Source organism: Blennius ocellaris, assembly GCF_963422515.1.
Source record: "Blennius ocellaris genome assembly, chromosome: 3".
Taxonomy (NCBI): Eukaryota; Metazoa; Chordata; class Actinopteri; order Blenniiformes; family Blenniidae; genus Blennius; species Blennius ocellaris.
In genome coordinates this window covers 15,865,541-15,891,639 of record NC_137652.1, presented here as the reverse complement: position 1 = coordinate 15,891,639, position 26,099 = coordinate 15,865,541, and the positions used below count along the sequence as shown (strand labels likewise).

The window sequence follows — 26,099 nt, the reverse complement described above, 5'->3', positions numbered from 1 at the left end:
CTTATTCTCTCTGCGGACACGAGGTGGCGCTGCTACTTTTGCTGCCAGCATCCAACAGGTTTCCTGAAGCAACCCTGCACAACAATGCGGTCAAATCTGATCCGTGAATACTTCGGTTTTTATGGCTTGGACCGTGAGTAGAAACACTGGAATCATTTTATATATGCTCCGACTGTAGATGGATTAGACAGCGAAGTTTCACATTACTGTCATGTTCAAATAATATATAGTGTTTCATTTGATATATTAGATTCATAATGCTTGTTTGAGGATAGAAAAACTTGGCTTTAGCATTAAAAAAAAAAATGTATTTCACACCATCAGTTGTCTCTGGGTTGGGTTTTTTTTGTTGAAAATTGTGGACATAAGATGATTAATACAAATCAGTTTCTTGTATAGCCTTAACAACAGGTAGCTATGTGGACCTAATGTTTTACTGTGTAAATAGTTTAAGTTTAGCATCTGCCACAAGCATCTCCCGTCTCTCTTTTGGAGTGATTTGCGTCTTTTACGCAGACGCGTTCTCCAGTGCGCCACCAGTGGAAGTCGTTGTTCCGCCTGGTGTCACCTCTCAAGATGAGCTGACCTCCAACTCTGCCAAGTAGGATCGGATCCAGGAGAGAGAGAGGGGGGGGGAGAGAGAGAGAGAGAGAGAGAGAGAGAGAGAGAGAGAGAGAGAGAGAGAGAGAGAGGGAGAGAGAGAGAAGGGAGCAAGTGAGGGAGTAAGAGCGAATTTGAATAGAGCGGCAGGAGGAGTGGGACTTACTATAAGGACATGAGCGACTCTTAAATCCAGCCGCTCTCTTATTTCAACGCAGGAGAAACAAAACAACAAGACAGTTGGAGTTGTGATAGACTGAATTTGCTCAGCTTTTGTCACACTTTTTCAAATCATTCAAGGTAAAGTGAATTTCTGAGGTGGAATTGTGTTCCCTCAACTTTTACTTTTAATAGCTCTTATCCACATGTTTCCTAGAGTCGATGTTTTTTTTGAGAGGAATCACTAAAAACTGATTGTCATCTCTCCTCCAGCCAGAAACTCTCGGGGATCTGCCATGAGAAGGTGTGTGGATGCTGCGCTCTCCCTGCTGCTGGCCGTGTCCCTGTCGTGCCGGAGCGCGTCCGGCGGCTACGGGATGAGCCTGTTCGCGGCTCAGACGTCTCCCCCGGACCCCTGCTACGACGAGCACGGCAACCCGCGGCGCTGCATCCCGGACTTCGTGAACTCCGCCTTCGGGAAGGAGGTAAAGGTGTCCAGCACCTGCGGCAAGGCGCCGAGCCGCTACTGCGTCGTGACGTCCGCGGAGAAGGGAGACGAGAGGACCAGGAACTGTCACACCTGCGACGCGTCGGACCCCAAGAAGTACCACCCGCCCGCGTACCTGACGGACCTCAACAACCCGCACAACCTCACCTGCTGGCAGTCCGACAACTTCATCCAGTATCCACAGAATGTCACCCTGACCCTGTCGCTCGGGAAGAAGTTCGAGGTCACCTACGTGAGTCTGCAGTTCTGCTCGCCTCGTCCCGAATCCATGGCCATCTACAAGTCCATGGACTATGGAAAGACGTGGGTCCCCTTCCAGTTCTACTCGACCCAGTGCAGGAAGATGTACAACAAGCCCAACCGGGCCGCCATCACCAAGCAGAACGAGCAGGAGGCCGTGTGCACGGACTCCCACACCGACATGTACCCGCTGACCGGCGGCCTCATCGCCTTCAGCACGCTGGACGGGAGGCCGTCCGCGCACGACTTCGACAACTCCCCGGTGCTGCAGGACTGGGTCACGGCCACCGACATTAAGGTCATCTTTACGCGGCTGCACACGTTCGGTGACGAGAACGAGGACGACTCGGAGCTGGCCCGGGACTCCTACTACTACGCCGTGTCCGACCTGCAGGTCGGCGGGAGGTGCAAGTGCAACGGACATGCGTCCCGGTGCGTCAAGGACCGGGACGGGAGCCTCGTGTGCGAGTGCAAGCACAACACCGCCGGACCGGAGTGCGACAGGTGCAAACCTTTCCACTACGACAGACCGTGGCAGAGAGCCACGGCCCGGGAGGCCAACGAGTGTGTCGGTGAGTCCGTCCTGCGTGCGTCACGACCCGGTGTGACAGGCTCCGGATGCGCGCTTCATTTTAACAGTGGAGGCTGGAAGGACCGATGAATGTGTTGTCAAAGTAGTATTTAACACTGGGGAATTAAAGATGCGTTGGGGAACAAAATATAAACACTAATAATAATAATAATAATAATAATAATAATAATAATAATAATAATAATAATAATAATAATAATAATAATAATAATAATAATAATAATAATAATAATAATAATAATAATAATAGCTGTCTATTCAAAAGCCCCGCAGTATCTTCACGTCACATGAAACATAAAAATGCAGTTTAAAGGTTGAATTTATCTCTTTGCAGGCCGTAACACTTTGAAACCACCTCAAACGATACCACTCAGCACAATCATTAACGTTTGCCATAACCATAGTTTATCTGTTAATAACGCAACACCATTCGATTTATATGAAATCTTTTGAAGATTTTTTTTTTTTAGCCAGTGTTCATTTAATGCGTAAATTACCATTAGTTACCGTTCCTTACTCAATTATGAAAAAAAAATGTTTTGAAACATTCGGTGTGGAGCAATAATTTCCAAAACATAATGTTTACCTATTGCAGCATTTTTTTAAATTACCTTTGTAAAAAAATAAATAAACCTTGCATATAAAAAGAAATTATTTAATTATTAACATGTATCACTTGAACTGATCTTTATAAGACTATCTCTGAAATAAACTAAAACAAAAGATGCATGATATATAACTGACAGTATTTTCAGTCCTTAAAAATAAACAGGTGTCACAGTAAAAAAACGAAGAAGAAGTAAATCTCTGATCATATCTCTTTGCGTCTGTAAGCCAACATGTTTTATAAGCTGCTGGGTGATCAAAGTTGCTGTAGTTTCAGTAGTTGTTCTTTATTGCCCCCTGGCACAGATATGTGAGCCTGTAGATTACAGGTAATGATAGATCCACATGCTCTGACTTGGGCTGTGTCCTGCTACAGTAAGTTTAAGCTGCATAGCTGTGAGCTGAGTGAACTTGGTTGAAAGGAGTTTTTTTTCTTCTTTTCTTTTCTTTTGTTTCTTTGTTTTTATACATTTTGGAAATAAATTCAGTCAGTTTTGAAGAAAAAAAAAGTGATTTTATGAAATCATGAACTGGAATCTGCATTCACCATCTCCCAGGCCTCATATGGTTTCTGCAACAAATTCTGTGTTTATTTCATTTTAATCAATTGCAAGTGTTCGAGTCACAAAACTATGATTTGGTAATTTGTAGCACTCCTGATAAAGGAACAATGCAAGCCAGCCATAGAATGAAAAGGACAACCAGAAGGTCATTTAATGATAGACACTAAAACTAAAACCTCAAGGTGCCTGCCTAAAATCACAGAAACGTCCCGGTCAGCTTGCAAGTTTGCAGGGAAAAACCGATTCTTTACAGTTTGCCAGTCACAGCACATGTCAGCCACTTTGACACCTCGCAGCTGTTTAAAAGCTTTTTGTTTGCTAGTGTTGTCAGTTTGAAGCTCAGAGACATTCTCAGTGGCAGATGTGAACATGTTGCTGAAACAACAGAAGTGTGTGGGGTGTTTGAGAAATATGCACTGTGAACAAGAAAGTGAATAAGAAAAAAAAACATAACTGAGGTTTTTCTATAATATTGTTTAAATGTGTGAAGGAGCAAAGTACTTAGCCACATCTATTACTCACATAGACTGGAGAGGAAACGTCTGAAAAAGCTCTTGATATAATTTTGTTATAAATTGATGTTGGATACATTTTAGATATACAGCTTGCATATAATTCATCTAATTTATTTATCTATGACTGCACCAGGACACTGCCTTATTGCATTCTCTTTCACTGTCTGTTTCCATGTTTTCTAAACATGAAAAGTGTCAAAATCATCTTTATTTTTTATATGTGTGTACATTCATGGACTGGCTAATAGCAAATAGTATGATGAAATTACATCTAAATGAGATGGAGTGTGAGAGTTTGACATCTTCAGTGAGACCAACAGACCAGATTCACGATCATCACTTGCTTATAGAACAGTTTACACAAACTACCCAATTATAGGTGTGGTATTGCATGGGTTGTTGATTATTTAAAGCATTAATTTATTCAATATTTCCTGAACATTTTTTTTTTTCTTAGTGCACTTTGCTGATTAGCTCCATTAGGTCCTTTAAAGGTAAAATCGCATGTCCTCCTCAGAGTTTATCTCCATACATTTGGGTTATTGATCCTTTTCAGTCAGGGAAACGCTTCTAATGCAGTGAGGTCAATGAGCATGTCACAGACCTGATGTCGTCTGAGTTTGTGAAGGTGAAGAAACTGTTTCAATTATGGAAAAATCAGCTTTTAGAGTAAATGATGACTTTGTTCCCATACGTCCATCAAATTAAAATGTCATTATGTTTGTTTAATGACTGTATGGTGACTAAAGTGGAATATTATTCTCTCAATGGAAACTAACTGCACATTTAATTTACATCACCACATTTCAGTTTTTCAGTTTCTGTGATTGACTTGATGTTCAGTGCTGGGGAAACAAAATAGTGCATTGAATAATAGCGGAAGATTAGAAAGACAGCTTGATGGCATGCAGAACATGCAAGTAAATTGGGGAGAGTATGATGAAGAACAATTGTGAATCAGAGATAAGTTGAACAGATAGAGTGACATTCCTATGGCATGCTGGGTAGCACCATCAATTGACACGTTATCTGGGTTTTCCCAGCAGCAGTTTGCTGGCCGAGAGAGTGAGACTGGAAATATACACGTTAATGTGTGTGTTGTACAAAAAATTTGGAAGATATTTTATCACATGACATTAAAAGGAAGTCTATCCTTTTAATGATATTTGAGATCAACGCAGGCTTTAATCAACCCTTACTAACAAAATGAAGCAAATTGTAATTCTTGCAGGTTTAACTCCAGAACAAATTAAGTTTGCTTCTGTTTAAGTCTAAACAATAACTGAAGGTGACTCCGACTACTGTATCGTCTTTATTAATGTGTTTTTCTTTTCTCAGCAAATGCTTCTTAATTATTATTACAGGTGAAACAAAAGAAGTTTGAAGGGCAACTAGACACTATTTTGAAAAGTGAGAGGGATTTGAAAGGATTTTGATGTCTCATCAGCTGTGACAATTGTAAAAATATCTATATCAAGGTGGCTCAAAGCAATCTGCTGCTTGTTTGTTTGTTGTTTTCTTTTTTATATCATACAATACACCCGCTAAAGTTAAAACAAAACAAACAAACAAAAAACTTTCAAATGCTCCCAGGTGCTGCTCACAGGCATCTGACTGACAGAAGCAAACATGTAGCGTAGGGTAGTTGACATGGCTGACTTGATGTCCATTGCCATAATTGCATCTTAAAACCACAGCCACTTGAATATATAGAAAAAAGAAAGATCAAAAGTCTTAGTTTTCATGTGGTTAAAACTCCTCCATTAGGAAAGTCTTGAAAAGGTCTTCTGAGTGCAAAACGTTGAAGAAACATGCATTATTGCTTAAAAACAGCTGCTCCTTTTCGGTTGTTTGATGGTGTACTTTTTGTTACTTTCATGGAATACTGCCTAACCTTTAATAGAGTTTAAGATCATTCCAGAGCAGCAGGGGGGTGTAATCGCACAAACATTTCCAGATTTAGTATCAGTAATGATCCATTTTAGGATTTTGTGAAGTTTGTCCTGACAAAACCAAGAGAGAATTTTTTTTTTTTTCCCAGGCTTGATACAACTTACCACTGCTAAACCGTACAAATCCAGCAAAAGTAGTTAACACATGTAAAGTGTTCCCTAAATAGACCAGACCTGTCATTTAATCAAACTTTGGCTGAAAAAAGGTTTATGAATAATGCGTAGAAATTGTGCCAAAATACATCAAACGTCACAGATGTGTTTGATTTTTATCTCTGGGAGAATTGTTCCTTTTTTTTTGGTATCTTTATTTAGATGTTTAGTCAAACTTGTTTATTTAGGAAACTTGTATCATTAAGCATGTTTGGCCATGTGAAGTGCCGCTTCTGATGTACCACACACTGAATTAATTCCAAAACACAGATGATCCAGCCTTGGCTGAAGTTGTTTCCAAGCTGTTTTGTTTGTTTGGGACCTCGAACGCTGAAGGTCGAGTTAATGTTTAAGGTGTTCACCTGTATAAACCGGCATCCTTCATCTTCAAAGGTGCCGGCAGGATGTATTTTCAGTCTCAGTCTCGACAAACAAGGCTGGGAATAAAGTAATAGAGTAGATTTGCACTTTGCACTGTCTTAATATTCCTCACCTTCGCTTTGTTTTTTTCACGCACACACACACTCGCACACACGCAACCATACACACTCACAGAGCTTTCCTCAGGTCTTTAGCCGCAAGTTCAAACAAGGGGGAATGGCCTCTCTCTCGCTTCAAGAACCTCTTTCCATGAGCTCTTATCAGTGTTTATGACTCGTTTTGTAAACCCCCGCGAAAATAAGTTGTGCGTGATCCAGACGACTGGCTCGCCCTTCTGTTTTAGATTCAGAGACCTGCTCTATCTCTCAAGCAGACAGGAACATGGCCACGGAGCCAGCACATACTGTAAGCAAGGTTGATGGTACAGTATATCAAGTTCTGTAACTAAAACACACTAAAGAATACAGCCAGGCAGCCAGCACAGACACATGCACGCACACAGTCAGACAACAGCAGTAATAAAAACCTTTTTCAGTATCTTGTAGGATAATCATAGAATAGGTTTCCTGACATTACAGTTTGTGTGTCATTGTTCTTCTTTACTGGTTGACATCAACCTGATTACACACGTCACTATGGTTAATGGGAACATTCTCTTTTCATGTTCTTCCACTGCATGCATGGGCTCATACTCGAAAACATGCACAACTCTCTGTCTTTGCATGTGCCCTGAAGGATGGGCATGGTGCGTGCATGTGCGTTTTACGATGTGTAACTTGACACATAGCTCAATGCTAATTTCGATGAGACTCGATGCCAGGCATTTAAAAAGTACTTGCATTTGAAATGTGAGGAATTGAGCCTGTGAACTTCCAACTTTTGTCATATTTCTCAGCTGTTAAATGTCGTCACAATCATAATGTTGGAGTCTGTCTGTTTCAACTGTGCACCTACTTATAATGAAAAAATACATTGACCGTGAGCTCCACTGATTGAAAGAAAATTCTTCATCTTGGTGTTTTATCATAAATAAATGTTCTGTTTTCTTTCTGATCTCGGATGATGGCAGGTGGCTCATTCAGAACAAAACAATATTTAACAGTGTTTTGACCTTGTGAACTGACTGAAAATAGATTAAATGGCTTGAGTTTTGACAGGAGGTAAATTCAGTTTTTGGCCCTTGAATTGTCCTTTTGGATCAAAAATAGTCATCTGGCCTGAGTCGTAGGATGAAAACAATTTCTTTTGGATTTTAATATGTGTAAATTTTAGGCCTTTAGACAAATGTGAAAGTATTTCAACTAAAATGGAAATTTGATAAAACAATCATGATCAAGGTACTTCAGCAAAAATGCTTTTTCGGTTCTTTAACTAAAAGAGATCACATCCGTAGCATCGATATCTAGTAACAGGAATGTTGACTCACATGGAAGCAATAGATGTGACAAATAATGCATCTACTCCTTAGTATGTAAACGCAGGGGAGATCTTGAAGCTATTAATGTCAGAGTTTTGGCTGCAGCACTTTGGAGCTGGAATTTTGGAGCTAGTTGTTGCTTGTCATGAAGCCTGTTCAAGAAGCACTTCAATTTTGATGGAATTCCTGTTTTGAAGTAATAATGAATTCTGACAGCACTTTGAAGAGTGGAAATCAGTTTGTATCAAAACTGTTTTGTGGTTACTGTAGAAATAGGACATTTACGTGTCCATCTCGAGACATTCAGTTACTATTGTGTAGATCCAAAATACCTCTGTAAATGTATTTTACCTTGCTTTTACCTTGCATGTAAATGTTTTACCAATTGGATAAAAAGACCATTTTCAGTTGATTCTTCTCTTCAAATCTTCAATTATAGCACTGATGAATGGCTGAATGTAGACATTTTACGTACTGTATTTGGAGTTGATTTTTGGTTCTTTTGGCCAATCTGAGCTTTTCTGCGGTTGCAGGTTAGTTTCATTACTCTGGCTATGGCAAGTAATGCAACACAGATCCCGCTCCACAGTGGGAGTCCACATTTTTTGCCTCGAGTCCGTGTGCACGTGTATCACACAGGTCTCTGTGAATGCATGCACCAAAAATGTAACCTCTGTTTGTGCTTTTGAGAAATGGTTTGGTGTAAAGCCATATTGTCTCTGAAGGAAAGCTATATTGCATTACTCCCTTGGCCTCTGGCCTGCAGTCACTTCCTCTTGTCACTTCTTACTGTAACTTGAACTCACCATTGACGTTGGCTGCTTTAATACAACATCCCACCAGACCAGAAACTCAGATCCCAACCAACCCAGGGATAATCACACCTTTTTATTTTGATCGGAATAATGATTGGTGCAGAGCTGTGGATGAAATTATGTGCCTTATGTGGTTTGCATTTAAAATATTCCCATTTGGTGTGTTACACTCTTTCAGCAGCTGGTGGTAATTGGTCTTGTTGATGAGGTCCAAATGATCTTTTCCTCTTAAGTCTACCCTTCAAGCATTGCCCTGCTTTTACCCTCCAAAATCTACCCCTCCACAGGATTAGCTCAAATACATTTTTCTGGCATATTCTGAAGAGATGAATGCAACTATCCAGAGTAATAAAGATTTTGAGCTTTTCTTTTTGCAACAAGCATGAAGTGGGCTTTTTCTTTTTCGTAATGGCAGCTGTTTCATTGTTTTCATTGAAAAGGCAAATCCCTTCAACAGCTCAGAGAGCTCAATCATGGCAGGTCGCCTTAGGTGCAAAAAGTTAAATGCATTGCAAATGTACCTAAACTGTTCCAACATGAACATGGCTCCCAAAGATCTGCAACAGTGCCACATAACGAAATCAAAGAACGGTGCAGGCAAGACAACGCTGTTACATCCATGCTCGTGTACATACACACTGCTCAGAGAGACGCTATTCATCTTGGCTCGCAGACACACAAGGGTTCTTTTAGCTGTAGATACCTGTCTTTATTGACTGCCAGATTCCTGTTTGGACTTTGCACACATCTGGTTGCGTATGTCGCCCCCCCCCCCCCCCCCCCCCCCCAAAAAAAAAAAATGGCTGTTTCCATTTTGGATAATGTGTGTGATGTGTGTGCGTGTGCGTGTGTGTGTGTGTGTGTGTCAAAAGAAAAGAGAGAGAAAAAAAACTGTGAATGTGTCAGCATTGTCTGCCAGCGGCTGTTTATACAAACAGTAATTCTGTCCGGGATGTGAGGAGCTATTCAGCGCCTGGGGAAATGTCTGTTAATGAATTAATTGGTGACTTGATGTTGAAGTGAAATCTTGAAGTAGCCAAGGGAGGATCTCGCTGTACTGTGGGTTTGGCATGAGCCTCTGCATGTGTGTGTGTGTGTGTGTGTGTGTGTGTGTGTGTGTGTGTGTGTGTGTGTGTGTGTGTGTGTGTGTGTGTGTGTGTGTGTGTGTGTGTGTGTGTGTGTGTGTGTGTGTGTGTGTGTGTGTGTGTAAAGATTTGGTTCAAGCGGGTACCAAATGATTCGAGATGATTAAAAACCACAGCAGACAATGTCAGACTGTGTTCACACATTAGATGCAAGACTTCACGGCCTCACTCATCAGCTCAATGAATTGCAGGCCGACTGTCTCAAATATACTGTCGATAAAAACATCAGCATACACATGACAGACTGAATGCTGTCACACAGCGTCGTATTCCTTTAAATACATATCATAACACAATGATAAGTTTTGGGTTTTTTTCTTTCCAGCTGCAGCTCTTTCACTAAGCTCTTTTTTTTGCCTTTCCTGAAAGAGTCTGACTCAGAGACATAACCAATTTTACTCAACATTGTTCCTTTACCTTTCTGATGCCGGGAGCTTACATTTCCCACAATGCATTTTGGCAGTCAGCAGTTGAGTTGGTAGATTCAGGTCCATGTTGTGGGAAATAGTAGCAGTCATGAAGCCAGAAGCTTTATGATGAAGAGCCAAGCCACACAAGTGTCGTAAGTTCATTGATTTCTAACTTCAAGTCTTCAGATCCAACAGACATTTAGTGCAAGTGACAGCATCAGGATCCCTTTGGAGATGTGCAAGACCTAATCCATTTTTTTTCTGTTTTGCTTTTTGCAAAGATGCAGGAGAACTTACTAATATTTGTAAGTTATGAAAGCAACATGATGAATGAAATTGCTGAACTTCCCCTTCAGGCCCATGAGTGCCTGGCCAAGCTCGCGCCACTCATTCATGCAGTCATAATGTCTGACACACAGTGACCACAATCCTGATTCGTTGCCACTATAGACAGAGCAGAGTGGTCTCATTTGTTAACCGGGGTCATAAAGGGACTAGTAAACAGAGTATAAAAATACTGTGTGAGTATCTGACAGAGCAAGAGAGAGAGAGAGAGAGACAGAGTGAGGTTGGTTGTGTGCATGTGAACTTTTTGGCAACTTTCTTTTTGTCTTAAAAAGAGGTGACTGTGTGAGATCTGATCCTGAGGCCGGGGCCAGCAGTGCTGTGGAGGATCAAAGCTGATGACCTCAGCACCTCTGTGTGGCAGCGAGTTACCAGGAGTACGGCGAGCGTTTGCAGCCAAAGCAAATACATAATGTGGGAAAGAGGCAACAACAGAGAGCATACTGAAAGAGGAAACGAGAATGACTGAGGCTGATTATAAAGATGAAAGAAAAGCTCATTGACTGAGTCCTGTATCATGTATTACAATGAATACAATTTTTTTTTTTTTTTTTTACATGTTGAATTCTTTTTTTATGCATCCAGGTACAGGAAACACAACCAGCACAGAATCTGGTGCAGCCTGTGCTGTTCCACATGTTTCAAGTCTGTTCACACTTAAAATGAAAGCGTTGGCACTGTGAGGAACAATAGCTCCAAGTCCTCTTATATCTGATAGGGCTGCAACAGCAACAACAACAACAATAAAAAAACAGACACTATGTTGTTTTATGTGTGTGAGAGAGAACACAATGAAAGAGAGGTTTGGCTTTTGTACATGCAGCAGCTCAGTGTTTGATTCAAGGTGAAAGCCCTGGCAAAAACTTCTCTGGCAGCAGTCGAACTATTCGCCGACAGGACCACCAAACACGAGCGTGAGCACACTGTGCTTGTAGCAGAGGTCCTTAACACTCACAGCTATAGATGATTAATGGCTGGATGGAGTTACGCCTCCTTACGGCAGCCTGTTGTGCAGATCAGAGCGCCCCCCGCTGTTTCTGTACCACATTGCTGTCATCGTCTCATGAAGTGTAACCAGCTGGAACCTGCTTCTGAGGAATAAAGTGTCAGTGGTGGCTAATTCTGTTGTTACACCGTCGCTGTGGACCAAAGGGTTTGAGCCACTTTAATATATTATCGGCAGATCGATGAAACTGGACAGGCATGCACTTTTTATTCTTTACTTCTTCCTTCTGTAATTCTACTACCAGATTTGATTGTAGGTCGACTGATCCACGGACCATTCGTCCACGGACAACTTGTCCATTAAAATGCAACCCCGTACAACTTGTACACCGACAGTCCCCTCAGCGGACAACCACTCCACGGAACAGAGTTCCGAATTTTTTGGAGAAAATAAATCCTGGACAATGTACTTTTACATATAATTTCTAATTGATATTTTATATATGTTTCATATATATATAATATATATGCATATATATTTTGTTTAGTACCATATGGCTTTGTTTATCTAAAGAATGCCCCCCTCCCACCCGAAACTTCAGCACTGCTGTGTGCTGTGCATGCACATTCCAGCTCGCAAATGACTGTATATACACATTGTGTACATATTTTAATCATGTTTATCGTGTAACGTCGCTATTGTATGAGCTCCGCAGCTCGTTAACAAGTTGGAAGGTGCACTTACGTGATGCACCTGAACGCATTACTCACAGCCGTGAGCTACAAAAATATGTCTGTTGTCCGCATTTGGCAGGTGGCCTGCCCAGTAAGGTGTGTTAGCAGTTAAATACCAATCTGTGCAGTGTAACTGTACTTTGAAATCTAATCCTTCAAATCAATAATGCTGAAAAAGCATGTAAGGTCGCTACTGTATGAGCCCTGCAGCTCGTTAACATGTCGGAAGCCCGCCTTCTGAAATGTGAACGAGCTGTAGGGCTGAATGCATCACTTGAACGCATCACTGAAAGCTGTCATCTATGAAGTGTCGTCTTAACTTTACAACTTATTTGTTTTCAGAAGTACATTTCTGAAAACCATATTCCTGAAGACCATATCTGAGCCGGTACATGGAGCGTTTGTGTGTGTGTGTGTGTGTGTGTGTGTGTGTGTGTGTGTGTGTGTGTGTGTGTGTGTGTGTGTGTGTGTGTGTGTGTGTGTGTGTGTGTGTGTGTGTGTGTGTGTGTGTGTGCGTGTGTGTGTGGCAGCCAGCCCTCACCAGAGGTTTATAACTCCTGGTCATTGTGTTTCCTCTGCATTTTAGTGGTGTGTGTATGTGTGTGGCCGTGTATGTAATTATTTGTCAAACCGACAGCAGGATATGCAACAAAGAGTTATGTATTTTCTTTCAATTTTTGTCTGTTGGCATGGAGGCCCTGTGGGGGCAAACAAACAAGGCTGCAACTGAATGTAGCAGCTTGATACAGTTGCACAAAGAGATCTCAGTCAGCAGAGGTCAGCACAAAGTAGACTGATTTGCAATATAACTTTAAGACAGGATTCTGTGCATACCATCTATTCCCTGTGTGCATCATTTCTAATTAGCAGTGGTCATTACTTGTGATTGGAATTGGCATTTTTACTGCATGAGATCATGTTTGCTCAATCATTTAACTCAAAAGTAAAACAGTTTAAATGTTTAAGATTTTGACATTTTGACAATGCCCTTGACATTTGTTTTTGCTCAAAGGTTTTTTGAGAGAAACTCTGGTGTTGCTAAAGCATGTGTGTATTTGTTTGGTGGTGTGTAGTGGAATGCAGACTTCTGGGAGGGTACTTAGGGGAAAGTTTGCGGGGTCATCTCAATTTGCCAGGGGTGATCCTAGGTTAATCCATCACTCATTAGCTCTCACAGATAAGACACAACGTGGGGTGAGGGGCTGGGAGTCCACACTTTCTCTCGCTCCCCGTCTCTCCTCTTTCTTCCACACAGGACAATGTCTTCTCTGTGGCTTTATGAGAGTACACAAAAAGAAACTGAGCCCATTTTAAAGAATAAATCCATGCTCCTGCCCTCTTCACTCACCTTTTTCTCTCTTATTAACCCTTTTCATGATGCTGGCCCCGAAGCCTCTGAGGTAATACACCCAATTAATTAAGCTTGGTGTCCAAGGAAGAAGAGGGAGAAAATTGTGCTGGCATCAGCTCATTTAGGTTCCTCACAGGGACCGTGATAGCAAGAAGAAAGAAAGAGAAAATGACTTCAGGAGAGAAAGCTGGGCAGATAATAAAAGACGAGTGGAGAACAAGATATAGACAGAGGCTCTTGACACAGCATGCTACCAGTAAAGGCTATTTAAATAGCTTCCACTGCTGATGGGTTGCAGTATAAGAGCTAATGTGGGAGGTGTGTGTCCTGGAGCAGCTGTGGGGACCCTCCTCCCCTCCCTGAATAAGTCATCAGGTTCCCACATGAGTCCCAGCACCGCTTCTAATAACACAGGGCCCATATCACTGGAGGATGACAAAGCAAACAAATGGGCCTAATTAAGGGGGTCGATAAGGAAATTATAAGGAAATTGAGTCATTAATGGTAATATTTGTGCTATGAGATGATTGAGGTGAAAATTCGTTTTCAAAAGGGGGACCATGGATGTTTTGGTTTTTTTTTTTGTTTTTTTTATGAAGCTGCTCGACTTGAAGCTGTACAGTCTTGGAGAAGAACTTAGCCTGATAGTCTCATTTATGCCGCCTATCTCTTGCTCTTGTTACCCCAGAGACCCTCACAGCTATTGAAATGATTATCTTAAGATCTCTTTAGAAATCCAGATGAGCACCTGATAATAAAAACAACATGGAGAATGTGCTTCACCTTCCCTCCTTGGTTTGGTTGTATGTTCTCCTGCTCAGACGGGACCATTTGCTGGCTGGAGATGAAAGTTGAGGTGGAGCATGAGGTACAGCCAATGGGAAATGGTCGTCCTGTCCACCAGGATAGACAGAAAGTATGAGGTGAAGGAGGAGGTAGATGGATAGAGGAATGGATCACAGTCAGAAGTAACTGGTGAGGAGCTCTCTTTCCCAGTGCGGTTTTTCACCAGCTCCGTCTTCTCTCAGCTTTTTATTTACAGTATTATTGTTGTTGGTAACATTTCTACTTTATCTGATTGTTATGTTCCTGTCTGGTTGTATTACCTTTTTTTCCTGGACAACAGCATTTTCAGTATTTACACCTTAATTTATTTTTTTGCTCTGAATTCAACAATTTCAGCAAAAAAAACTATATTTATTTAATTATCTACTACACACACACGCACGCACGCACGCACGCACGCACGCACGCACGCACGCACGCACACACACACACACACACACACACACACACACACACACACACACACACACACACACACACACACACACACACACACACACACACACATTTGGTGTAAACTGAAATTCATGCCAAATATCTGCTTGTGTGATCAGTCTAACACCTTTCAACATCTCACCACTTCTGTGAAACCTGCGGCCTTTTGCTTTGCCACCGTTTCATAATGCGGGGCCTCTCAGCAGCACATTTTCTGCTTTCAGACAGAGTAACAGTATTGGGTTTCTGTTCCAGAGTTTCCACTGCAGTGAGCGGGAAATTAAATTAACTGAGAGTCCTAATAACAAACAAGGCTAATGAAAAAATAAAGAATGAGGCGATCACAAACAGAGATAGATGGGGAAAAAGAAACAGACGAGTTAGGTTTAAGGAGAAGAAAAACAGTGGCTAGTGTTTAGGTTGCTGCCAGGGCCGGTGACCTCATCGGAAATGACACCCCTCCTGCCAGCAGAAAGGATTTCAGATATTACATGGTGTGGATTACAGTGCAATGGGCAGGTTGTGAATGTGTTGATTGTGGAGGAGGGTGTGTGACCGTAAAAATTTGATAAGATGCGATCAACTTGATCCACGTCAAGTGATTTTGAAAGTGTGAGTTTTCGTAGTCTCATCAATCAGCTGCAAGATATTCAGCCCGAAAAGGAAAAAAAATAGAACAGAGAGGTCAAAGTATTTTCTGCGGCCATTTTCATTAGATTAAGTTTAAGTGGCCTATTTGATAATTGCAGTCAATTTTCCTGGCCCACCGAGCAGCACAATCATTGTGCAGAAGAGAGTCGTCCTCCTGCCAGAGCAAATACAAAGGAATATCCACAGAATCAATAAGACAGTGGAGGAAATATTATCCTTGACATAAATTACACAGCCACTTTCTTTCTTTTTGCAGGTGGCATTACATTGGTCTTTGTATTGAACTTTCCTTCTCAGTATATCCCAAGGCCATAGAGTGGTGTCGTGGTTAACAGTTTTGCCTCACAGCGAGGATATCCCCAGTTTGTGTCTTCTTTGGCGCCCTGACAGGTGATTATGATAAAGGTTAGATATAAGGGCAAGGTAGCAGTGTTAGTGCAGCATTGATGAACAGTGAGACATTTTGGAAATACGTTATACGACTGTTACCCAGTGTCAGTAATCCTACATATGATCAAACAAAGATACAAGACCAGATAGGTGAATCGATGATATATCCCCATGCGTGATTACAGTTTGGTAATTTTCACTTTTTTTTCCACTTATAGATGAACATTTTCTCTACTTCATATTCAGTATTCACGATTGAAACAAAGAATTCAAACTGCTGTGAACATTAAACACAGTTTTCCTGTCTGGCATTATTTTTGTGGATGTTGAAAACAATCTCTCCACACAGCAGCTTCATAATAAATTGTGTTGGCTGTTACATGGTTTACCCACGGTAAGCAAAGCTAAAGTTCATAGTATTGTGGCACAACAAGAAGCAACTCCAGCAGCACAAGAAATAAAATGTAACATTTTTGACTTTTAGCTCAGCCTTCCTTGTCTGAATAAATCTTCATGTGAAATGAGATATAAGTTAAATAATGAGGTGAAGTACCCTCTTTTTAATCTTCTGGGTCATCAACATCACAACATCATTTCATCCATCTTTCATCTTTGTTCTTTGCAGTATTTACTTTGAACAACTGCCCATAGGTTTCAGTTTGAGCTCCTTTTCAATGAGAATGATTATTTCTGTGTTTTACTGTCCACCTATAAATAGTCTATCTTGAAAACTATTGTCTATTGTCACATGCATTTAAATTTTGCTTTTATTGCAAAAATGTTGAGTTTGCTTTCTGTGTGTCATTAGTTTGCTTGCTCTGGCAAAGACCAGTCCTCCCCTCACTAATTGCCTTCTGCCGACGACTAAATTACAATGAGGTTTTAGGTTTCTGGATCAGAGGGGTCTTTTTCCTTCCATCCCCACTTCCCAAAGGTATCCTTCCTGCCTGAGTCAGAAGTGTCACATTCGGTTACTGAAGATATGAAATGCTGCAATTTTTTTTTGTTAGAAAACAGTTTCCCTTCGAAGGGCTACTGTTCCAGCATCGTAATTAGAGCAGTGGATTTATGTAAATGTGTCTGCGTGTGAGTATCGTGTGCACGGCTCCTTGTTCCTGTGCTGAACGGCGGGCACTGTGCCACCGCAGAGAAATGCAGTCAGTGTGGTTCTGGAGCCAGTACAGTAAAAATATCTCGGCTCCATCAGTGTCAGAAACAATCGTCTTGGACCAAACCAGCAGCTACGGCGCCTTAATGTGCAGAATCCCGTCTGCTGCAGCTGCTGCAGGATCGCAGCAGGCTGCTTGTTTTCCAACACTAACAAAGTTACAATGTCAATGCTGTTTAAAAATACTCAAACATTTTATCTTTTGGCTGTTTATAATGGCAGCTTAAAGAAACTCCAGACTTTATTTTACTGTCTAAATAGAGTAAAAGTTATTTTTGGGAGGTTTTAAGTAAAGCGTCTTTTCTATTTGAATTAAAAAGATAAATGAAGACAAATAATCGTGATTAATTGTATTACTGTTTAATCAAATAATATGTAATTCTTTCTATTTTCATGTGATTAATACTATTTCATTATACCGTTTCAATTTCACTGTTCACTGTGGCTGCATACTGATAACAGATTCAACATTAATGTCTGAGCAATGTTATTAGATTGAAGATCATTGGGAAGACCGTGAGCTGCTCTGGAAAATAATACTCACTGTGTTTGAATTGCATTTCTAGCGTCATATTTCTTATGGTCTTGGATTTTGATCCATAACTGAGATTCAAATCCAGATCAGAAATTGTTTTTATAGCCCAAAGAAAATATATGCCATAAAAATGTTGCATATGCATGCACACACTCTTGCCACATTTTGATCCTTTTGATCCTCTTTGAAATGTGTAACACTACGTGGCCTTATTCCTCCCCCACCCCCTGCGTTTAGTGTAACCATACATGCTCTCCCATAGTTTCATAGTTTTATAAGACAATCAACGTTAAGTACATGAAGTGTGTAATGTACTAACAGGTCTGGAAGATTATAAAGGATTTTGTTCAACAACAAAGTTGCTGATTATTGCTGAGACAGTTCACCACAGCCTGCAGCTTGTAATTATGGAGCTCCCTTTGTCATTCATTGACATATGAATTACACTAAGCTGCAAGTTTCTGCTAATGCAGCTCTTCACTCAATAACAGTCCCTTGAGAAAAACTGCAGTCTTTTATTTGCAAAGGTTTTTGTGAGTTCACCAACTCGGCAGTGTTTACAGTGCACATGGATCCTCACCTAAAACAAAAGTTGTTGCAATGACCACATAATTCCTTTTTTCACATGCGAGCATGAGCCTTTAACGTTCATCTCCTTGTTCCACTGCCTCTTCCAAGAAAAAACAATTCCTGAGCAGTGGCAAAAATGATATTTATTATTGGCATCACAGTACATTTGTGCCTGCCATAAGACCGAGTCAGGGATACGGGAGAAAGCAAACACAGGCTGTTTCCAGGACAAACGCCCTCTGAGGTGCACACTGAGGGGTTAAAAAATGAGAGCAAGACATTGAGGAATTCAGGTTAAAGTTTAAGAGTGTGCCGTTTTAAAGATGGATGCGAGCTGAGCACAATAAATGTGTCACAGAAGTGAATGAGCTGGCTCTCAGAAGCTTCCTGCTCACTCCCTCCCCAAGGTCTGTCTTCAAGGCCAGATGCAATAAAAATGTTCATAATGCTGCATTACTGACAGCCAATTCAGATGAGATCTGGGACAAGACTATATTTCTGTTTTGATTCTGAAAAGCTTAACTCTGCCATTTCTTTGATTATGCACTATAACCGACTAATCAAGCTATTTTTTTTCTCTTGTAAATGTTCTCATTTATATACACTTCATTCATGTGTCCTTGTGTGTGCTTGACCTTCTTGAAAGTTGTAACTGTGAGACAGTTTTGACCACTAAAGAGTATTTTTGATTGCAAAAATATATATTTTTTTGTCTGTCTTAATGGATCTGTTTTGGCATTCATCCAGCCGACCTCAGTTTGTTTAGTTCTCTTCATGTTGTAACTTCAGTATGTCTTTCAATAAGTACTTTAGGAACTGCTGCACAAAAATGCACCTGTAAAACAACACCTGTAAACAAGGATATTCATGCACTCAAGTTTTTCTATAATATTTTTGTCTTGAGCTGTTCTGCTCCCGGACAGTGTAAAGGAGTTAGTAGTTAACAGGTTGTAAAAGAGGCTGAGCCACCATTGCCCGCCAAGACGTGGAATCTCAGTTTTGTGCTAGATTCAACAGAAGGAATGAACACAAAGGCATGAAGGGGATTGAGAGAAGGTGAAGAGCCATGTTTTGACTGCTTTAGTTCAGTTCAGTCTTATTAAAGACAGATTTTTTTTATTCTACATTCCTTCTTTCCACTCTTTCACTCCCTTGGTCACTGTTTCCCCTATCCTATCCTCTTCTCATCTTTTTTCTCTTCTTCTTATGCCGTCAGAAAATACCTGGTTCTCCCAGAAAATTTGACTCTCACTGTGACTCAGTGGAGAGAGCAGATTATCTTCCGATCACAAAGTAAGCAAGTAAATTCCCAGTCTTGCCGTGTCCATGTGTCAAACTGTCCTTCGAAAAAAAATGTCAGAACCCTAACTTTCTCCCAATGGGAGCACATTGCCTTCTCTCACCACTGGTATGTCATTATGCAAGTGGATAAAAGTCCATTCACTCTTTCTGACAGCTACTGTACTTATGGGGACTTGACTTGTCAAAAGAATGTGTGAAGGTCAAACTCTTTCCATCTTCTCAATATGACTAACCTGGAGAGGTTTGTGATCTCTCTAAAAGGGAAATAGTCCTGAAATTATTTATGGCAAGTTCAAATACTCCACATTTTTGTTTGATTACAAGCAACCTAAAGCAATACCAACCTGTAAAGACATTCAATGAAAAACATTACAGTCAGATTTTACTCAGTGAATACCTCTGTAAGGCTATGGTACCGGATTAGCTATGCATTTGATATCAAGCACAAAACAAAAAAAACATTGATTCCCTTGCAGTATTTACTTATCTGAATTCAACCCATCCTATTCATAGTTAACCTTAAGCATCCTGGGAGCAGTGGACTGCAACAGTACGATGCCCAAGGAGCAGCGGGGTCGAGGGTCTACATTGGTGATTTGTAGGATTCTAACACGTAAGCTTCAGATTCTATTTCCACTTCTCTCGCCCTGGCCATGACAAGTCAAACATAATTTCACCATAGTTGGTCTTTCTTCCACTTGAGACTCCACAGTTGACAGATTTGTTCACCTGTCAATGAAATGATATTTCCTCACCAAATTTGATAGTTGCATTCATTTAACAACAAAAACATGTTGTGCCTGTTGGCTTGAACTATTGAAATGCATTCAATTCACTTTGAATGACCCTGAAGTCCCTGATGTGCTCATTTGAAAAACCTCCACAGCAATGAAATTGTGTTGACCTTCTGCTGACATTATCGTCTGCTGCCATTTGAACGCAACATTGACATTTCCCTCTAGAAGATGAAGCCGAAAAGCAGAAAGTTGTGGCAACAACATGTATTAATGATTTCCATTTATATTTTAGGCATTTACCCTGTAGAAACACATCCAAAAGAACATTTCTATCTTACCCTTAATCCGACACTCATGGTGTGTCAGTCCAATGTGAAAACACTTTCCAAAGTAAGGTAGTGAACGCCTTTTCCTAAGGGGCACATACTGTAAAGTGTAAAATGTATTTAGGGGGGGGAGCAAGAGCAAAGCCAATAAGACTACGGATGAAGATATTCCATGTCTTTCTTCCCCTTTTCTCAAACTCACAAAAGAATATATGCTGCCTGCCCTTTTCTGTCTTTTTTTTTTGCCTAAAGGGCCAAATTAACTTGTCTAATCTTCTAAACATCTAATCTTCATACATTGTTTATTTTCTCAGCTCACAGCCGCCAATCAGTGTTGGCACACCATATTTTGTTATAATACTGAGGTTCTTAAATCTTTAAGTGAGCATTGTTGGAGCGGAGTGATGGCCTTAATTGCAGAGGCTGTGGGATTAGTATGAATCACAGTTATGGAGGAGCGAGAGGGAGCCGCGTGTAAGATTCATCTCTTTTTTTCGAGCACTGACAGCGGCGGCCTATCCCTATCAGCCTCAGGGCCAGCAATACACGAGACGACCTGCCAGGAGTAAACCCAAAACAATATAGATTTGCGAGTCCCATAGAAACCGAGCTCACAAAATAAACAGACTGGAGGTGATGTTTGACATGAGCGGGGAGAGCACTTGTTTTGAGAAGATTTGGAGACCCGTCGTGTCTGTTTGCATGTATGCGTGTCGCATTCGCTCGAAGCCAGAGCAGACTTTGTGGATGTGTGATGCTCACAACCGAGGAGACAGCGTGAGGTAATGGCTGGATGTAAAACAAAAGAAAGTGGAGATCGTCGACAAAGTTTAATTTACTTGCCTCTGACAGCCAGGTGGCAAGGAGCTGCGCAATGGAAGCAAACCCTTGAACCGATTTACAGATAATGCTTGAAGAGGATAAAAGTCTGAGATGGTTCACACTGTGATTGTCAGATCAGGGACTGATGCAGAAAGAAATGTCAGGCACTCGTCTCAATAATCCACGTTTGCTAATAAAAGGGAAACATTGCCCCACTCGTTTCAATAATCCACGTTTGCTAATAAAAGGGAAACATTGCCCCTTCAGTCAAACACATTATGTTCACACCACATTTCCACTCAAGGCCCCTCAGTAAAAAAAAAAAACCCTCATCTGCTCTCTTAAGTGGTATTCCTGATACAGGAACTGTAAATCCAGTTAGTTCCAAATATCATCACGCTCAGGGAAAAAATCTTTTGCCGTTGTGCCCAACATCCGTTCACACATAAGGCTCCTGAATACTGCGGTGACACGGTGCTGCCAGCCCTGTCAGATCAGCATCCCGAAAGACTTATTTGCAGGAAACACAGGACACATTCGCTGTTCAAAACTACGTGGCATGTTGTTTACGAGCTAATTGTTTTGTGTTATCACACAGCCGATCGTTGTGTGAACTTTATGGAGGTTTTATGTAGATCCCACTCGGAGCATTGCGCCGCTCCTAAAGCTGTCACTCCCTCACGCTATTAAGACAGCTGCTCTCAGTGGGCATTGTTCAGTGGAGATCTATGGGGACCTGACAAGCCTAAGAATCGTTATTCACCCTAAAGGGTCTTTCAGGGCTATAGTGCTGAATAGACCCTGCCAATGTCATCCTCCACCCATGGCATTTTTATGGCATAGCAGACATACAGACAACGCACCCTCATCAGCTCCTCTATGGCTCTCGCCTTTTATTCGGGCACTGTATGTCAGCTGGTGTTTTCCCATACACATGAGCTGGAGGAGATCTTTTCCAGGCAGCTTCAATTTATCTTGGAATTACTCACACAAACACACACGCACACACACACACCATTTGAGGCCAATGGATGCGCAAATAAAGACAGACTGTAGGAAAGGGAACCACTCCTCTGTGCGCACACTTTCTCTCACACATGCACGCACACCTTCTCACACACACATCGCTCAATACACACCGCACAGACAAAAGACCCTTGATTACTCAGCAAATGGATGTGCCGCTGATCACAGGGCAGCCCTTTTACAAACTGGTCTATTATGCAGTCTCAGCGTGGGGTGGAAGTGTTGCAGGGGCCCGAGGCAGTGTGGAGCACCGTGTGTGTGTGTGTGTGTGTGTGTGTGTGTGTGTGTGTGTGTGTGTGTGTGTGTGTGTGTGTGTGTGTGTGTGTGTGTGTGTGTGTGTGTGTGTCAAGGCTGAGAAGTGCTCCCATGCTGTGCTGCCTAACGAGAGGGCAGGTCAGCCATTAAATGGGCACTAATGCGGGAAATTGGAGGCCATTAGGCCTTTCTTTGTTGTTGTGGATCTGTGTGGCTTGTTAGACTCTTGAAAAAGGAAAGGCCTTATTAGCCCCCACATGCAGACTGAGAGTGAATATATGGGCCATTTAGCTCGGCATGGAGCAGGCCGGCCTGCTGCTGGATGCTGAGGCAGATTCTACATCTGAACATCCACAGATATAATGATCAAATGCTTGAAAACCACATTTGGCTTTTTAGATGCATTTTGCCTTGTGCACTGTAGACCAAATCCCAAAACAAAAACGCACTTTTGAGGATAGATCTCCTATGTGGAAACAAAGCTCATAACAGTGCCATATTTATCTAATAAGATTTTGTATGTTTTCAAAATTTAAGGGATAGTTGATGTATTTGTACAAAGCTGCGGTCGAACACAAAATTAAGGCATTAAAGAATCAAAAATTATAATATGAACATTATGACTCAACACATAAGCCTTTAACCAGAACATACAAATTGATGTTTATTCACTGTAATCCCCAAAAGTCTAATTCCTCTCAATCTTTTTTTATACAAAGCTTGTGCTCTGTTTACATGTTCACTTGCAGTTATTATCCTACACTTCATGTTGTATACTTTCACAGTGAGTAGACATGGATAATGAGCTGTGTAGATGTCAGCTTAGCTGGTATTCATTTGAATTTAATATAAATCCATAGCTTAATATTAACCTATGCTCTGCTGCTAATAGCTTCATGAGGGATCCCTGCTTGTACTGAGGCAAGACAGTTCTCACAGCTCTTTAGTTGCTTCAGTCAGATAATCAGAAAACATTTTATCACCCACTGACACAACATGCACCATCGCTTCTGCCCGGTCACACTGGGAATAGCATAATTTTCTCCAAACTCCTCGAAAACATCTGAATGATGAATTATGGAAAAAAGAGGTGAATAAGAAGCTTGACTGGCAGAAAAAAAAAGGGTCTGATGAGTGAGTCAAGGCTGCTCAACAGCAAATGGAATCTGTTAACTGGAAATCAGCCGTCGCTGCATATTTAATCAGCCTTTGATAATCCAGCAGATCTGATGAATATTCTGTATGACTTCATCTCAATTAGCCAAGTCTGCTAGAGTTGGGCCTGCAGCTACCTCCAGCAGCAGATTGATCTCCTTCAATCCCTCTGTCTGCCTCTCTCTTATTTTCCATTTCCAAATATTTCCCACTCATTCGTTCTCATCTTATCTCAATATAATTTTCCTATTTTAGCACTCTCTTCTCCCTCGGTACAGGGTGTACGGCTTATTAAAAATCACTGAAACATAGCCTTCTTTGGGGGCGGCAGAGAACCAGAGTTTAGTTTGGGTCATTAGAGACACAGCAAAAGGGCCAGAGGGCTCACAGGGGGCTAACGTGCTGCGGCTAATTGGCTGCAATAAAGGAATTAAATTAGCCTGATATAATCTCTGCAGTGGGCGCCTCACTCTCCCATCCACTCCCCCTTCCCACTCCCCTGCACTCTCACTCCATCACCTCCAAGTTTCATGGCAACTCCCGGGTTGTTTCCCACCATGCGTGTACATCAAACAGGTTTGCACATTGAGAAACCCTCAGCTCCCCACGCAATTCACACATCCATCACGTTATCAGTGTTTCTTCGACTTTCCACGTTCTTTTTCCCTGAATTCTCCCAACACCTCATTATAATATGTGTTATAGCTGCAGCTCCAGGAAATGTTAGGGATAGAAATGAAATAAGGCGTAAGATGTTTTGGTTTTGTTGAAGTCTGATTATACAGTTAATAAAATCGAGGTGTTCTTTTCTCTTTTCTTTAAACTGCAGTTGCTCTTGCTCTTTGTGAAAACACAACATTTAGTAACATTATGAAAGGGTGATTTGATTGCTTTATGTAATAAAAGACAAAAAGCAGACATGCTTTGTCGAGACAAATATAATGAACAGGTTGATTCCAAATTGTGTTTATTTTCTTATAAAGGATTTAAACGTGTTTTGTCAACATTTAAAATAATAACCATTAAAATACCACAATAGCAGTAACAAAATCAAAGTTCAAACAACATACTGGATTGAGCAAATCTATCATCTCTATCCTGATTACTCCCTATTAGTGCTTTTTTTTTTTTTTTTAAATAATTGCTGTGGATACCATGACCACGCCTAAATCAACAAACACCAGAATATGTGGCGTTGCTTTGATCTATTAAAGGTTAAATAAACAGATCATATAAGCCTTAGAAACAGGATACAATTAAATCAATTATCGGTATGATTTATAAGCTGATGTGTAATTATAAGAAAAAAAATATACAGTGTATCTTTGTTGCAATGTGAGCAGAAATACTTACGTCATTTCTTGTTGTTTTGGTTCAAAAGAAAAGGAAATTCTTCCATTGTTTTGGGAGAAACAGTCGTCGTCAGTGATTCAGTGAAATCCACTTGAGAGGAAATCACAGACTTTTTTTTTGTGTGGTCTGACATCAGTCTGAAAGAAACCTGGAATGTGGAATGTGGAATTTAACGTGTCTCTCAAACATTGAAGAATAACACCAAAGTGTCCTTGGTTTAGTTAACACAACATTTTTGTGTCTTACTATGAATAAAATATCTAATTCTCTTCCTCAGGTAATATTCTCCAACTACAAAATCCACAATCCTACGTTTCATACTATAGGGTTTTTTGTTGGTTTTTCTTTACATATATTTGTTTATTTTATGGAGTCTGGGCTTCCTATGGTTTGTCACAATTGAAGGTATTGTAGCGTGAGGGTTCGATGTGTGGTAGTCGGTTCACTCTTAAAAGGAGTACACAGAAGGATGGAGACGGATTTGATCTGGAGCAGTCTCTTTTACTTCCATTCACACTTCCTTCTTCACTTCACCACCACTTCCTTATTACATCCCACTGTCATCAATCACATGTCTTGACTGTCCAATGAGCATTTAGAAAAGCTTTTAACTGAGATGATCATATCTAAAACTTCAGATGAATTCAACCTGGTTAATGAACCATTCTAACTTATACATAGCTATAAATACTACAACACAAATATGAAAGTAATAGTACAAATACTGAACATTGATTTAAACAGATTATTGTGAATACAGAAATTAACTTGTAAATCTTACAGTATCATAGTTAATGCCTGATGAATGTATTAAAATAAGTAATTGCCACAACTGCTACACTTACAATTTTTCAATAAAGCTGATTTTATCATTTTATTTGGCTTTCATTATATTTACTATGATCTCAGTTCAAATGCATGTTTTACCAGAACGACCAAAAGTGTGACCCATTACTTTCTTTTTACCATAATTTCTTCTTGAAGGCAATAAAAGCATTCACTCAGTTCCAGTCTAATACATTTTCATCTCATTTTCTTCCACTCGGTTAAACTCTCATTAGAAAATACTGGGATAATGTGTGTACAAATTACACTC

The 26,099-nt window shown here is 40.8% G+C and overlaps 1 protein-coding gene across 1 annotated transcript in view; it reads left to right on the top strand.

Annotated features, from left to right (window-relative positions):
- The first annotated feature begins 803 nt into the window (after positions 1–803).
- Positions 804–26,099, top strand: part of ntn1a (netrin 1a) — a 58,286-nt gene continuing 32,990 nt past the window's right edge. The window contains exons 1-2 of the mRNA XM_080520044.1: positions 804–900; positions 1,033–2,079. Coding sequence (XP_080376170.1) covers positions 1,056–2,079 — 1,024 coding nt within the window. The 5' untranslated portion in view covers positions 804–900; positions 1,033–1,055. The remainder of the gene's footprint in view (positions 901–1,032; positions 2,080–26,099) is intronic.